Source organism: Peromyscus californicus, unplaced genomic scaffold (genome assembly GCF_007827085.1).
Source record: "Peromyscus californicus insignis strain IS unplaced genomic scaffold, ASM782708v3 Scaffold_12__1_contigs__length_115047231, whole genome shotgun sequence".
In the NCBI taxonomy this organism is placed as follows: Eukaryota; Metazoa; Chordata; class Mammalia; order Rodentia; family Cricetidae; genus Peromyscus; species Peromyscus californicus.
In genome coordinates, this window is record NW_026294413.1 from 75,633,570 (window position 1) to 75,648,892 (window position 15,323).

The 15,323-nt window shown below is 42.8% G+C and overlaps 1 protein-coding gene across 1 annotated transcript in view; it reads left to right on the top strand.

Annotated features, from left to right (window-relative positions):
• The window catches only part of Atg14 (autophagy related 14), a 43,335-nt gene that overhangs the window by 11,844 nt on the left and 16,168 nt on the right, over positions 1-15,323 (top strand). Inside the window, exons 2-5 of the mRNA XM_052733414.1 lie at positions 2,774-2,836; positions 4,527-4,569; positions 9,751-9,832; positions 14,168-14,405. Coding sequence (XP_052589374.1) covers positions 2,774-2,836; positions 4,527-4,569; positions 9,751-9,832; positions 14,168-14,405 — 426 coding nt within the window. The remainder of the gene's footprint in view (positions 1-2,773; positions 2,837-4,526; positions 4,570-9,750; positions 9,833-14,167; positions 14,406-15,323) is intronic.

Consider the following 15,323-nt stretch of genomic DNA (forward strand, 5'->3'; position numbering starts at 1 on the left):
GGAAAACAAAGTTCACTGGCAGATTCATTTTAGAAAACAACAGAGCTTGAGTCATTAAACAACAAACAACAAAGAGTATGACAGAGTTTTCACAAGCAGTAAGAAAACAGAGTAAGAAAAGCATGATTTCACCATGAGTGAAAGAACAATACCTAATTCTGTGGTAATAATCTTTAAAGGAAAAAGATGATAGAAAATGGATGAAGGGTGTTGACAGAGAATAGCAGAAGAACAAGACACTGGCTGGCTCTGAAGATGCCCAGCCTTTGACAGTGAAGTATAGGCAGGTAAACCAGCCAAGACACATGTTCAGAAACTGGGGGAGTCAGAATGGCCCCATCATCCGCTCTTAGGGAGGTGATACATTTGTGAAATGTTCTAGAGGAAATTTTGCATATGAATATTCTTTGACCAGCATCTTGTCTCATTTGTAAGAATTTCTCAGAAAATAAAAAGTATGTAAAGACTGCACTGTGGTGTGCATCTGTCCTGTTACTGGTAGTGGTGAGCCTTTGGGAGCAGCAGTGTTTCTGTCAATAAGGGCTGTGTGAGCAGCTTTATGCTAGCCAGCAATGAAGAATGAGATAGATCTTGGTATGTTTGCAATGGGGAGAGATAACAAGATAATCTGTGACACTAACCAACTTGCAAAACAATGCATAGAATATGAATCCACCCTCCCACACCCTACTTTGAGATAAAAGAGAAACCATTCCGATTTCATTGAGTGTGGTGATTGTTTTTCCTTTCACTTCTTTCTTGGAAACCGTATTGAGAAAGCCCAGGATGGTAGCATACATCCATATCTTTGAGCAATGGAGAGGATGTGGAGAATGAATGAGTGTACGGATGAGCAAGTCCTTCCTATCTACCCCAATGCGTTCTTTTAGCACCACCTATTTTGAATTTCTTTCATGAAAGATAACATAATTCATAAAGTATCAGATTGGCTTCTTATTATCTTTACTGTCATCTGTACGCTAAGGTTTTGTTGTTGGCGTGGTTGTTTTTTCCCATTACGTTTTCCAAGAAGGCCATGAGACTCAACCAGCATAATATAGACTTTCTGGTTAGATCTGTCTGCTATCTCACTTTTATAGCTCATGAAAGCAAGATTTTATCCTCCATGCCATCTTTCTGGCTCGTTTGAGGGCTTTGGGATATAAGTTACTGTTGCCTCTTGTTGAGGTCAAAGTAAATTCCACTCTAGTCTCAGTCTCCCCTCCCCAAATCTTATCTTCTAGTCCAAGCTGGATTGGAGCTTATGATCCTCCTGCCTCGGTCTCCTGAGTACAGGATTACAGGCATGCACTACCATGTGTATCTTACTGTCCCCTGCAAGGCAGGGGAAGCATGAGGACACACGTGCTGTAGAATAGCATACAGCAGTTCTCAGAACTCGAGAGGATGCTTGTTCTGTGTTGCAGGCTTGTGGTAAATGTCTGGTTAATTGCTGAGTCTCATGGGTTTGGTTTCTGAACTGCTCCATGCAGTTGCCACCATTATTACTGGACACTGTAGTACGGTCCAGTGAGGATTTCTATAGTGATGGGGCTATTCTGAGGAGTTATTTAACTTGTCATGTATAAAGTTACTGCCTTTGCTTATTTGTTTAGTATATGTTGTACATTTTCAGTCCTACATAAGGTCATGATTGGATCATGTTGTCCTGTCCATTTAGAGGTAAATACCTAGTATGTGTTAAACATGAGCATTATAGAAATAGTATTTTAGAGAGAGTTATTTATCTGGGTTGATTTTTTTTTCCCCATGATGGTGGTTCTGTTCCATGTTTTTGTTTATGTTGGGATTTCAGGAGATACCCAAAACCTGTTCTTGGATGCCACACCATGTTAGCTGCTATTTGCTCATTTCCTAATTGTTTGCATGATGTTAGCTATATTTTCATCCTCAAATCCTAATTGCATAACAAGCCACAGGTATCCAGCAGCTACGTGTGTCAGGTGGCCACCATACTGAACAATACAGATCAAGAAGATCTGAGGGAGATTATCAGCCACTGTCAACTCGCTGACAGTTATATACATTGTACCCAATGACTGTAGAAACATTCTTTCAAATGTACATGGACCTTTCACAGACAGAACAAATATAGATCTTGAAATCTCATGGAGTATAGTCTGTGACTATAACAATATTAAATTAGAAAATAGTAATAAGACTTAATCCCAGTACTTGGGAGACAGAGGCAGATGGAGCTCTGTTGTGAGTTCTAGGCCAATCAGGGCTATGTGTGACACACTGTCTCAAAAACTGACCAAACAAAGAACACAGTAGTAAGAAGCTACCTAAAAATGGCTACAAATATGGAAACCATGATGACATTTCTAAATAATGATGGGGCAAAGAAGTTTTAAACTAAACGATAATAAAAATACACCTTATCAGAAATTGTGGGCTGCAACTGAAGTGATGCTGAGAGGGGACATTTATAATTTCATGTTCTATTAAAAAAGGAAGGGAACACCGGGCGGTGGTGGCACACACCTTTAATCCCAGCACTCGGGAGGCAGAGGCAGGTGCATCTGAGTTTGAGGACAGCCCGGACTGTTACGAGAAACTGTATCTCAAACAAACAAACAAACCCAGCTGTGTGCACACTAATGTGAAAGTGTTTATTTTCAGAATATGGGTATCCTGAAATTTTCCACGGGAGTTTGCAGAAGTGATCAGCTCAGGAATCAGTAGGCGTCTCATTAAACTTGCCAGCGGGAGGGGAACATGTAAATAAACCAGGATTTTTTTCTTACAGGTTTATTGACAAGAAGGAAAGGCTAAGCCAGCTTAAGAGCAAGCAAGAAGAATTTCAGAAAGAGTGAGTTTTTATACTTTAATTTGTAGAGGCTGTCTCTAGCCACTTAGTGTAATCTGTTGCCGTGGTGTGCAGATGTGTGAATTGCTAGCTCATTTAGCAGACTATCTTTTGAAGTGTTGGGAAACACCCTGATAACTCAGTGGGTGGAGCATCAGACTTTGAAAGTGTGGGGAAAGGAGGGAAGTGTCTGAGAGAAGCGAAACAGGGGAGAATATCAAGTTTCTAGAAAATCTTGGCCCAAGAGCTGGAGTCTTTCCCACAGTAATGACTCAGTATTTGGATTGAGGAGTTGCTCCCTTGGTCCTGCTCAGCTTTGTGAGACCCAAGTTAGCTTTCACAGAGGTGGTTCCCATAGGACCTCACCGCCAATATTGAAAACAAAAGAAAAAAATAAGGGCTGGAGAGATGGCTCAGCCTTTAAGGGCATCTCTTCTCCCTACATGTCTTGCCCATCACTTGAGGCCCTCTGCCAATCCTTCCCAAACCAGACCAATATGGAAATACCTTTACTGGTGAAGACAACTGATACCTATGCTAGTGATTTCCACAGTGAGCTCCTCCTAAGAAAAAACGTGCTTCTTAAAAGCCTGCCTGAGTATATCTGACCCAACAGTTTCTCTAGCTTAGTCTAGCATTGTAGACAGAAGATTTCCTGTGTTCTGCCCAGTCCCACAGCCGCTTGGTCCCAAGTAAGCACACAGAGGCTTATATTAATTACAAGCTGTATGGCCTGTGGTTCAGGCTTCTTGCTAGCTCTTTCATCTTAAATTAACCCATTTCTGTTCATCTATATGTTGCCATGTAGCTGTGGTGTTACCAGTCTGCTGGCATCTTGTTGCTCCTTGGGTGGCAGCTGGCGTCCCCTCTGACTCCACCTTTCTTCTCTTATCTCTCTTGGATTTCTGCCTGGCTGTAAGCATTCTTGCCATAGGCCAAAACAGCTTTATTTATTAGGCAATGGGAGCAACACATATTCTAAGCATGCAGAAAGACATCCCATAGCATATCACAGAATCTTTTTTTCCCAGAGTACTTCATTCCTGGGACAAATTATGCAGAGGCATTGTCTTTGCCCTTTCTCTCAGAACAAATCATTGTGTTTTAAGATTATGAATTATTTTGTGGCTGTCATTATTATTGGTTATGACTCATAGAAATTACTGATTATGTCTGAGGACCAAAGCTCTTGGTAATGTTACAGGTAAGAAAAAAAAAAAAAAAAAAAAGAAATGAGCAATTGTAAGGAATAAAGAATTTGTAAAATAATTTGTTAAGACCCACTTTGGTATTTCCAGGTTTTTCCAAGCACCCACCTTAAAAAGTTGATCCATTAGCCAGGCAGTGTGCACCCGTAATCAGAAGGCTGCATTCCAGGCTAGCCTGGGCACATAGCAACAGCCAGTATTGAAAACAGAAGGGAGAGGAAGAGGTGAGAGATGGCTCAGTTTTTATGAGCCCTGGCTGCTCTTCTAGAGGCCTCTGGTTTCTAGCACCCACATGACAGCTCCCAAGCGTCTTTAACTCCAGTTTTAGGAGATTGATCTGATGTCCTTTTTGGGCTTTCTCAGGCACCAGGCATACACATGGAGGCAAAACACCATGAACATAATAACTTTTTAAAGCTTGATTTGTATCTTTTGAGCTTTGTAAAATTTTTATTCAAAGTTTCACCCTATCTCTTTCCCTACAGAGTACTAAAAGCGATGGAAGGAAAACGGCTAACAGATCAGTTGGTAAGTTCCAAGAAGTGTTTAAGCTAATAGTCTTCATACATGAGGCTACATGTTTCTTTTCTTTCTTTCTTTTTTTTTTTTTTTTTGGTTTTTTTGAGACAGGGTTTCTCTGTAGTTTTGCGCCTTTCCTGGAACTCACTTGGTAGTCCAGGCTGGCCTCGAACTCACAGAGATCCACCTGGCTCTGCCTCCCAAGTGCTGGGATTAAAGGCGTGCGCCACCACCGCCCGGCCCTTTTTTTTTCTTTTCTTTCTTTTTTTTTTTGGTACATGTTTCTAAGTTAAGGTAGAACTTAATGATTATTTGACTTAGTTTTTCATCACATTTGATAGTCGGGTGTTTAAGTATATTTGTAGTGTGGCCTTCTAAACTATTACATGGAGATATACCAAATACGATAGGTGATTAAATTATACAACTATCATAAAGGATAATTATACAAATTTGCTCTTGGCATAGTAATACAGAACCAAATAGATCATCCGTTTTGCAGAAACTACTCACAATAAACACCTGTGCAGATAAGTTAATGATTACATGTAAAATACTAAAGAATCGGGAAGAGCTGGGCGTGGTGATGTGTGCCTGGAATCCCATACTTGAGCTGAAGATAGGATTGGGACATGAAGCCAGCTGGGGCTTCTTGCAGCTTAAAACACACAAAAAAGAATATAGTAGTGGACTTACATAATTCAGTGTTGGTAGGACCTTTAGAAGCCACAGAAGAACGTATTTAGCATAGTAAACTAATTTAAAATCTTGTACATTAAACAAAATTAACTCCTGAACTGAGAAGAGGAACACAAACGTGTAAATTAGGGACTTTGACAGGACTCTGACAGCTTCATTCCCTGTTGGCAGCAATACACTTGACTTGGGGGTAGTCTGTGGTACTTCCAGAGGACTTGTGTGCTCAGCAAGTTTCTGCTGAGAAATATATATAGACAGAGAGAGGTATGGGTAGCAAACTGTAGCACCACTTCAGAGTTAATAAATGAATGCTCTAGGTTCAGGAACTGAGAAGAAACCATGACCTGTGAAGATGCTTTGGTATTCATGTATTGAGGTATCATAGCAAATCCTATAATTGTGTCCAATTAGTGTGGCAGTTTGATTTTTAATGATATAAAAATGTGGTTAGTATATATGTGTCCAAAAGAAACTATGTCTGAGATGAAATTTTTAATGAAAAAAAGGTAAGGGAATATCATTCCTTTGTGTGCATATTTTAAATATACTCTACAAAGGATACATGGTGGTCTGGCATTAGCACTGTGGGTATTCTGGTGGAGGACTGCAGGCTGAGCATTCACGAAGTTCTGGGCTGACTCAGCCTTATAAAAGAAGAGCTTGTCCCAGACGAGGAGGACAGACTGCATACAACAGTTACATTTCCTTTTATCTGCTCTGTCCTAAGTTTTTTAAAGGATAAGGTATCATGTATAATTTTTATGACACTTAAAGAATATTTATGATGGAAGTGACTCATGCTGTGAATATTATAATTAAGATGTTCGATGAAGAATCTTTAAAAATCCTTATAACATACACACTTTTCTATAGAATCCTCAGCCTAACTTAGAGATGTACATCGGAAAGGCTAAGGCAGGAGGATCATGAGTTCAAGGCCAGGCTGGATTATAGGATAGTTCTTTCAAGATAAAAATAGGGGCAGGTGTATTGAGGTTCTCTAAAGGAACAGAAATGATAGAACAAATATACATATACATATGTATGTATGTAGAAGGGGAACTTATTAGTGGCTTACAGGCTGTGGTACAACTAGTCCAGCAATGGCCATCTTCCCACAAAAAGTCCAAGAATCTAGTAGTTGCTCAGTCCAGGAGGCTGGATGTGTCAGCTGGTCTTCAGTATATGTTGGAATCCCAAAGAAGTAGGCACTAAAGTCAATGAAAGAATGTCTCAGCAGCAGGGTAGATGAACTTGCCAGTGAGAATGAGGGCAAGCAGGCAAAAAGCAAAAGCATTTTTCCATATTCTTCATATAGGCTGCCATGAGGTCAGGTCCAGATTTAGGATGGGTCTTCTAACCTCAAATAATCTAGTTAACTAAATATCTCTCACATATATGCCCAGCTGCTTGGGTTTTGAGTTCATTCCAGATGGAGTCAAGTTGATAGCCAAGAATAGCCATCATAAGTCCACCACCCCTTGTCATCTTGACACACAATTGCATTTGCTTTTGTCCTACTTAATTTCTGATTGAAAACAATAACCAGGTCATAATTATCCTAACATGATATAAATAGCCCCCACACAACTGCAAACATGTTATATATTTTAGAATAGATAGCAGTGTCACTTGAGGGACATTCTTTTAGTATCTCATAACTTAAATATGATAAGCACTGATATATCTCAATTGATGTTATATTACATGATACAGAAACCAAGGAAAGAAAATATCTGTATAAGCATGTTCTTAACAAAATACAACAGAAACACACATTTCAGTTATAACCCACATTATTGCAACTAGTCAAGTGGCCTTAACAGTTATTTATGACTACCTTCCTCTACTACCCATTCTGTGTTTCCTCCACCCTCAGCAAGCACCTCAGCAGGTCTTGGCTCTTTTCCTGGAGAGTTACCCACACCTTCATTCCTTAGGGTCTGTGACTTACTTGGATTGAATTGTTGTAGTTTCCCATTGACTTCAATCACAGGACATGGTAGCACCAAGATACAACCTAAAGGATCTCCTGCATTCCATCCTGAAGGATCTCTTGCACCTCCACTGTGGAGAAGCAATCCAATTTCCCCTTTGGAATCTGGATCAGTCACCCCTCCTAACACTGTTATTCCTTTCTCTTAGCCTGTTGGATTAAGGGCATCAGAAGCCCAAGGTGGCCAGGAAGAAGTCCGAGCTTCCAGTTCAGTGGGATGTTTGTTGTGTCTCCTGGCAGGGGCACTCCCCATTCTGGAACCAGAATTTCTAGGCCAGCAGAACTTAAGTTCATGGGAACAGGAAGCAAAACTTTGGTCACTAGGAGTGAGAGAGAAACCATTCCCTTTCCACCACTTGATTCCTGGACCCTGGATCCTGGCTGTAGGAAAAAACTGTGCTGTATATTGGAAGCTGATTCAAAGCACATAGCACCTTCTGGAGAGCCCTGCCCCAGCCCTCCCTGCTGCTGCCACATCATTGGCCCTGTAACCATGTCTTGAAAAGGCCATTCCAGCTTTCCATCAGACCAGCTGCTTTAGGATTGGGGGTAGGGGCATGTTAAGACCAGTGGAGTGGGCAAGATAGCCCAGCAGGTAAAGGACTTGCTGCACAAGTCATGACCCTCATGAGTTCCACATCAGAATCCACATAAAAGTGAGGAGAGGATATGTGCCATAAGAGTTGTCCTCTGATTTCTGTGGTCCATTGCTTCCCCCCAGCCCCACACGCCACCAATATTTAAAAATAAATGAAAATTAAACCAAAACAAAACCCTGCCACTGTTCTGTATCTTGTGTCATTGGACTACTTATATAAATGTTAACACTGTAAATACTTTATTTTAGACTTTTAATTACTCACACATAGGAAGACAATAGAAAATAATTGCGATTGCTGTGACAAAACACTATGACCAAGGCAACTTATGAAAGAAAGCACTTAATTTGGTTTAATGTTTCAGAGCATAAAGAGTCCATTATGGGGATCGAAAGAACAGCTGAGAGTTCACATCTTGATCCACAACCATGAGGCAGAGGGCGGGTGGTGGGGAATGATGGGGAAGAGTTGGGGGGTGGGGGAGTGTTGGTTCTGGGAGGCATTTGAAACCTCTGCTCCTGCCTTCAATGACACACCTCCCCCAACAAGGCCACATCTAATCTTTCCAAATAGTTCCACCAACTGGGGACCAGATGTTCAAACAATATGAACCTATGGGGGCCATTTCTTGTAGCTGGAGTTATCTCCAGTCCCGCCTGGGCCTGCAGAGCCACTCAGACCCAAATAAACACACAGACGCTTATATTATTTAAACTGTTTGGCCTAATGGCTCAGGCTTCTTGCTATCTAGTTCTTATATCTTTTTTTTTTTTTTTTGGTTTTTCGAGACAGGGTTTCTCTGTGTAGTTTTGCGCCTTTCCTGGAACTCACTTGGTAGTCCAGGCTGGCCTCGAACTCACAGAGATCCGCCTGGCTCTGCCTCCCGAGTGCTGGGATTAAAGGCTTGCGCCACCACCGCCCGGCTAGTTCTTATATCTTAAATTAACACATTTCTATTAATCTATACCTTGTCACGAGCTTGTGGCTTACCGGTATCTTTACATGTTGCTTCTCATGGCGGTAGCTGGCAGCGTCTCCTGACTCAGCCTTCCTGTTCTCAGAATTCTCCTCTCTCTTTGTCCCTCCTATACTTCCTGCTTGGCTACTGGCCATTCAGCACTTTATTAACCAATCAGAGCAACACATTCACAGCATACAGCTATCCACAGCAATTTCTCATTCAAACCAGGCAGAGATCCTATAAGCTTTGATGCTTTATTCACTAGGGAAAAGCTGCACCTGACTGTACTGTTCCTGCTAATGTAAAGAGACAGCTTCACGGTTCGTGGAATTTTCCTAGTCATCTCAGGAAATTTGATTTGCAATATACCTCAGGAGCCAGCACAGAGAGTGGAACTCAGTTGGTCTTTTTGTGATGACACAGACACTCTGTCTGAATCTACTGTCTGTGCAGTCACCACTAGCCATGACATGTGGATAGTATGGGGAAGTGAATCTATATGACATGTATTGTAATTGTATTTTCATGGGTTTGAAACAGGGCCTTACGTAGGGCAAGGTGGCCTTGAAATCCTGAACCTTGTATCTCTACCTCTCGAGTGCTAAGATTCTACTTGTATACCATCACACCAGCTTAGCCAGGCTGGTGGGTAACTATGTACTTGGTAGGGTAAGTTTAGAAGCATTTTCCTCTGTGCTCTAACACATGGGAAAGAACTGAATCAATTTCTTTCTTGTTAATTTCCCAGCAGCTACTGTGTTGAACCAGAAAAACACTTCCCTTTGTAATCCACATAGGTACAAACAGTTACAACAAATGTAGTTGGGGTCGCGTTTTCTTCACTGTCTCCTAAGACAGACTGAAACTAAGCAGGAATTCCCGGTAGATAATCCCATGAGACTAACGTTTGTGACATTTGTTGCATACTTTTTAAGAGATGGAAAATCATGTCGTGCAAGATGAGGATTGAACAGCTGAGACAAACAATCTGTAAAGGAAATGAAGAAATGAAGAAAAGTAAGTACTTCCCCTCCCTCAGCCCCAGGGAAAGGTCTGAGTGAGTTCATAAAGTCAATGAACTGGAGGGATAATGGAAGAGGCAGGGATGGGGCAGGAGTTGATTAATTTTCTCATTGCTCTGACTGAACACCTAACAGAAGCACCTTCTTTAAAGAAGGAAGGATTTATGTGGCTCATGGTCAGAGGCTACAGTCCGTCCAGGCAGGGAAGTCATGGCCACAGGAGCCTGAGGCTTAGGGCACATGGCATCTAGTCAAGGAGAAAAGACACGAGTGCCGATCCTTAGCATGCTCTCTCTCTGTTCAGTCTGGGAACCAACCCAAGAAATTGTGCTGCCCACACTCAAGGTGGTCCCCACTTCAGTTAACTTAGTCTGGAAACTCTCTGACAAACATAACCAGAGGTTTGTCTCCTGTGATACTTGATCCTGTCAAATTGGCTGTATTGACCATCACAGGCTATCAGTGACTTGGAAGAGTTTACAGTGGGTTGAAAATATCAATCCCTAATTTGAAATGCCTTTTTGGATTTCAGATTTCTTTCAATTTTGGAAGTGTGTGTGTGTGTGTGTGTGTGTGTGTGTGTGTGTGTGTGTGTGTGTAAAATGAGATATTGTAATGTTGAGACCCTCTAAACATGAAATTCATTTGTGTTTCATATGTACCTTATACATGTATCCTGGAGGTAATTTCATACAGTATTTTTAGTGTGCCTGCATTTTGACTTTAATAACAAGTCAAGTGTAGAATTAAAATTGTAGTATCATGTCAGCACTCAAAATGTTCCGGATTTTAAGGCTGGGTGTGGTGACATACACCTTTAATCCCAGCACTCTGGCAGAGGCAGATCTCTTGAGTCCAGCCTGGTTTACACATCAAGTTATAGGACAGCCAGGGCTACAAAGTGAGACCCTGTCTGAAAAACAAAAACAAAATAATTGTGGTTTTAGAGCATTTCATTCTTCAGATTTATTTTTTTATTGAGAAAAGGTGTTGCTCTGTAGCCCAGGTTGGCCTGAAGTTCACTAGCCTCCTCTCTCCTCATCCGAGCCGTGCACAGCCCAATCTCAGGTTGTCCTTACAGGGAAGCAAAGCCTCTGCTTGCTTGCTTGCTTTTCTCAGTATGATGTATCATAAGGGATTTTTGCAGAAGTCTTCAGGAACTTACTGTCTCGGTCTAAAAGGAAGGGCTGGGAATATAGTTCACCCTAGTGCTTTGCAGTCTTCATCCCTTGACTTGATCCCCAACACCATGAAAACTAAACACTGGGGCACATTTGCTGTTTGGTGGGAGCGGACAGGAAGGGCAGAGTCTGACTTGGGACTTCCTTGTAATATTCAGTAACTCATGCAGAAACATGAAATCATAGCTTTTGCCCTGTAGTGAATTAATGTATATAAAATCTGTACTGGTTTCACATTATGAAAAAATGCTGTACATGTTATCATAGATGGCTGTTAAATTTTTTGCCCTCTAAGAAATTATATCCTTAGAAACATTATTTCTCAAGATTAGTGTCGTAGTTACTTTTTTGTTGCTGTGATAAACACAATACCAAGACAGCTTATAAAAGAACACGTTTAATTAGGCTTACGGTTCCAGAGGGTTAACGTCCATGATGGCGGAACAAAGGCATGCAAGCAGGAAGCAGAGAGTTTGGTGGGAATGGCAGGAAGCTTTTTAAGCCTCAAAGCCAACCCCTGAGCCACACCTCCTAATCCTCCCTAAACATTTCTACCAACTGGAAACCAAATATTCAAACATAATGAGCCTATGGGGCCATTCTCATTCAAAACACCATAACTAGTCTATACAGTTTAGAGTCCCCATCATGTCTATGAATCCCTTCTCATTTAGACTGGTTACTTTATAGTGGTGTGTGATGGTATCAGAGCTTCCTTGGAAGGTCCTTACTCTAATGAAGTGCTTGTGTGGTATTGGATGGGCTGGACAGCTAGAGCAGCAAGGTAGCATGATATATAGGTATGGATCTTCAGGGAGAAGAAAGCCGTGACTTTTGCTTGCATTCTCCAGGTCTTGGGTTCAGCAGCAGCACTAGAAGTAGTTACTTAACATTGACTCAACATTTCCCCAGCAGCCTCCCGTGATGCTCAGGCAGGTGTCCCAACCTTCTGATGCTGCACAGTATGTTGAACATGTACATGCATAAAATTTTAATCAGCTCATTCTAACAAGTTTCTAAACTTTAAAACAAAAACATGTCATAAAGCAGTGGACTGTAACACATTATGAAAATGACCTCATGACCATTTGGAAATTCGGGGCCAAAGAAGTCTAGGATCCACCCTAGGCTTACAGCTACATCACATTGCTCTGTTGAGAAAAGTTTGTCTACACTTACTGTAGATTTCCATACTACTGTCAGCTCCAACCCATGGACCCCACTTTGGGCTGCTCTGGGTGGCTGTGATGCCCGCCAGAGTTGCAAACTGCTGCTTGATGGAAGGCGGCCGCAGTCTTGGTGCCCGCCCTCTAAAGCCTGTGCACTGTCTTGCAAGCTGTTTTAAAGGAGTTCACAAACTCTAGAAGTGATTTGTGAACCCAAGCTCACAGACAAAGAGGTTGCTGCCCAATAACCTTTTTCTTTATGCTGTGTTGTTGAAATATACCCTGTGTGTCCAGGAAAGGGCACAGACTAGAAGCTGTAGCGCCTGGTGCTTACTTCTCCAAAGCCTTGGAGTTAAGGGTTCACCATGCAGAATGTGCAGATACATTGAACCGTATGGCCAGGAGAGCTGGTTATGTGCACTTGAAGGTGGGCTTGATCTGGCTGCAGAGTGGATTAGAAGTAGCATCGAGTGCTTTGATGTTTTAGGGAAGACACCACGGGGAGATGAGGGAGCCCTGCGTTCCTGCAGCACTGGCTGCTGATGGGATGCCTGAACATTCTGTCCCCTGTACTGGGGGAAGGTAATGAGTTTAAACTGTCCAAAAAAAAGTCTGACTCAGGACCATAGCTAGACAGGTTCTTGTGAGTACTTCAAGGGTCAATAGAAATCATGGACATGAAGGAGTGAAAGTAAGTAAATTAAGCCCCAGAATGTTTTACCAAGACTTCTAGGTGGAGCTGGCTTGGGAAAGAGGCATTTTTGAGAGGAGATGGAAAACTATGGAAGCTCCTGCCTGTGCTAAGCCCATGCTTAGGTCCTGAGAGAGGAGCAGCTCGTGTTCACAGGTGCTCATCGGGTGACTGTTACAGCCTGGTTAGGAGGCAGCACAGCTTCACTGGGCCCTGGTGTGAAGAACTAAGAGCTGTATGCTTTAGAAGTCAAACACAGAGTCCAGGTTGCGAGAAACCAGTCTGGGGAGCATTTATGGGCAGAGCCTTGCCAATGAGAACAATAATGAAAACCATAAAAACAATAATAAGAAAATAATGGAAAATGGGAAAAGTAGGAGCAAATAAGGCACAGTCCCAGATAGATAGTATTTTGAACGACAGTGGGGGGGGGGGGGATGAGTGTTTGCAGGATTCATTCAGTATTCATTTCTCTAGTCACTAACGTTAAGTGGGTCCATCTAAGAGGATCTGAAGGATGGAGGCACTGAACATAGGTAAAAGGGAACTGGGTCGATGCCAGTTTGGAGGTTAAAAAGTTTGGTTTGTGTTTGAGAACTGTCACGCACTGGCTGTAGTTTATAAAGATTGTGCAAGGGCCATGCATGGTGACACATATCTGTAATCTCAGCATTCAGCAGGCTGAGACAAGAGGAACACACGCATGCGCGCGCGCGTGCGCGCGCGCGCGCACACACACACACACACACACACACACACACACACACACACACACACACACACACACACACCAGGGAGGGTGAGAGAAGGAGAGAGGGGGCAGATAGGTTGAAGGTAGTTGTGCCACTCTGGAGATGGGCCCAAGTGAGAGGTAATTAGAAACGAGTGAGAGTGGAGAAAGAAAGGCATAAGGACATCATAGACCAGCTAATGGGGTCACGGTAGGGAGATTGCTGAGACATCACACAGGTGATAGGTAATAGTGAAGTAGAGAACTTGGCTTTACGTCTTTCCAGAGATGTGTTCCTAGAAGGTCCTGATCTTGGTTTTGAACTTGAAAATATGGTTCCTAGATGTCTATCTTAGAGTGCAGTTTGGTTTTGTGACTCAAATGAAGTTTGACTTCAGTACGATGAGCCTGGCAAGGCTCAGACTCCATAGCCCCCAGGCTCTCTCCGGGATGGCCCTTAGTGCAGTTTTTCCTGAGGCTTTACCCTGAGTATACAGTGGGAAGGGAAGCAGTGCTGTGCCGCAGCCTGCCGGGCTCATGGAGGCATGTGACTCATTGCTAGATTCTGAAGGCCTTCTCAAAAACAAGGAAAAGAACCAGAAGCTTTACAGCCGAGCACAGCGGCACCAAGAGAAGAAGGAGAAGATTCAGCGGCACAACCGCAAGCTGGGGGACCTGGTGGAGAAGAAAACCATTGACTTGAAGGGTCATTACGACGGACTGGCGCGTCTGCGAAGGTCCCACATCCTAGAGCTCACCTCCATCATCTTCCCAATGGACGAAGTGAAGACTTCTGTGAGGTACAGTGAGGCTTTGGCATGGGGACCAGGTTCTGAGGACTGTTTTTTCCAGTATGTCAGCACTTAATTTACTGGGCCCCGTTCTAGGGTCCTTGTTTTCCTGGTATTGACATTTGATTCTTATCTTCCTCAGCAAACAGTAAAGCCAGGGAGGCAGCCAGAACAAGGGGTAGGGCAGCCTGTGTTCTGTCACAGAGCTTCCAGGTTATATGCTGACTCACACTCATGCTGAAAGACCATCTGTTTGGTCATGTCATCACAGTGCCAGCCAGGCCATTTACTAGTTGTGTGTGTATGAGACACACTCTTGAGCCCACAAACCTGATTTCCTTGTCTGTTAACTGAAGGTTGAAAATTGTCTCTTTAGAGTGTGAACTTGGATATAAGAACACTTAGACTTACATGCTGACTTAGCCTATCTTGGCAATGGGCATTTTGCTGCTCTGCTGAGACAGCACTGTGATTTTAGTACATAGGGACTCTCAGGGAATGGGTAGAGGGAATGGTGGATCATCACCTCACCATTTATCATAGCCATCTGGGGTGCTTTTGAAAAAGTTCACCAGGGCCCAGTGGCTGAAACTGTAATCCTAATCACTTGGATGTAGCCAGGAGGATTGCAAGTTGAAGGGCAGCCTGGGTAACTTAACTGAGATCCTGTTTCAATTTAAAAAGAGGGCTGGGCTGTAGCTCAGCTCTTGCCCAGCATGAGCCCCTAGTAGATTCAGTCTCTAGCACTACCAAAAAGGGAAGGTGGGGGAGTTAGAGACCAGAGTGCACACTCTAGCCTCCTCCTCCATCTCTCAGTATTCTGTAGATGAGAGTGCACACTCTAGCCTCCTCCTCCATCTCTCAGTATTCTGTAGATGAGAGTGTACACTCTAACCTCCTCCTCCATCTCTCAGTATTCTGTAGATG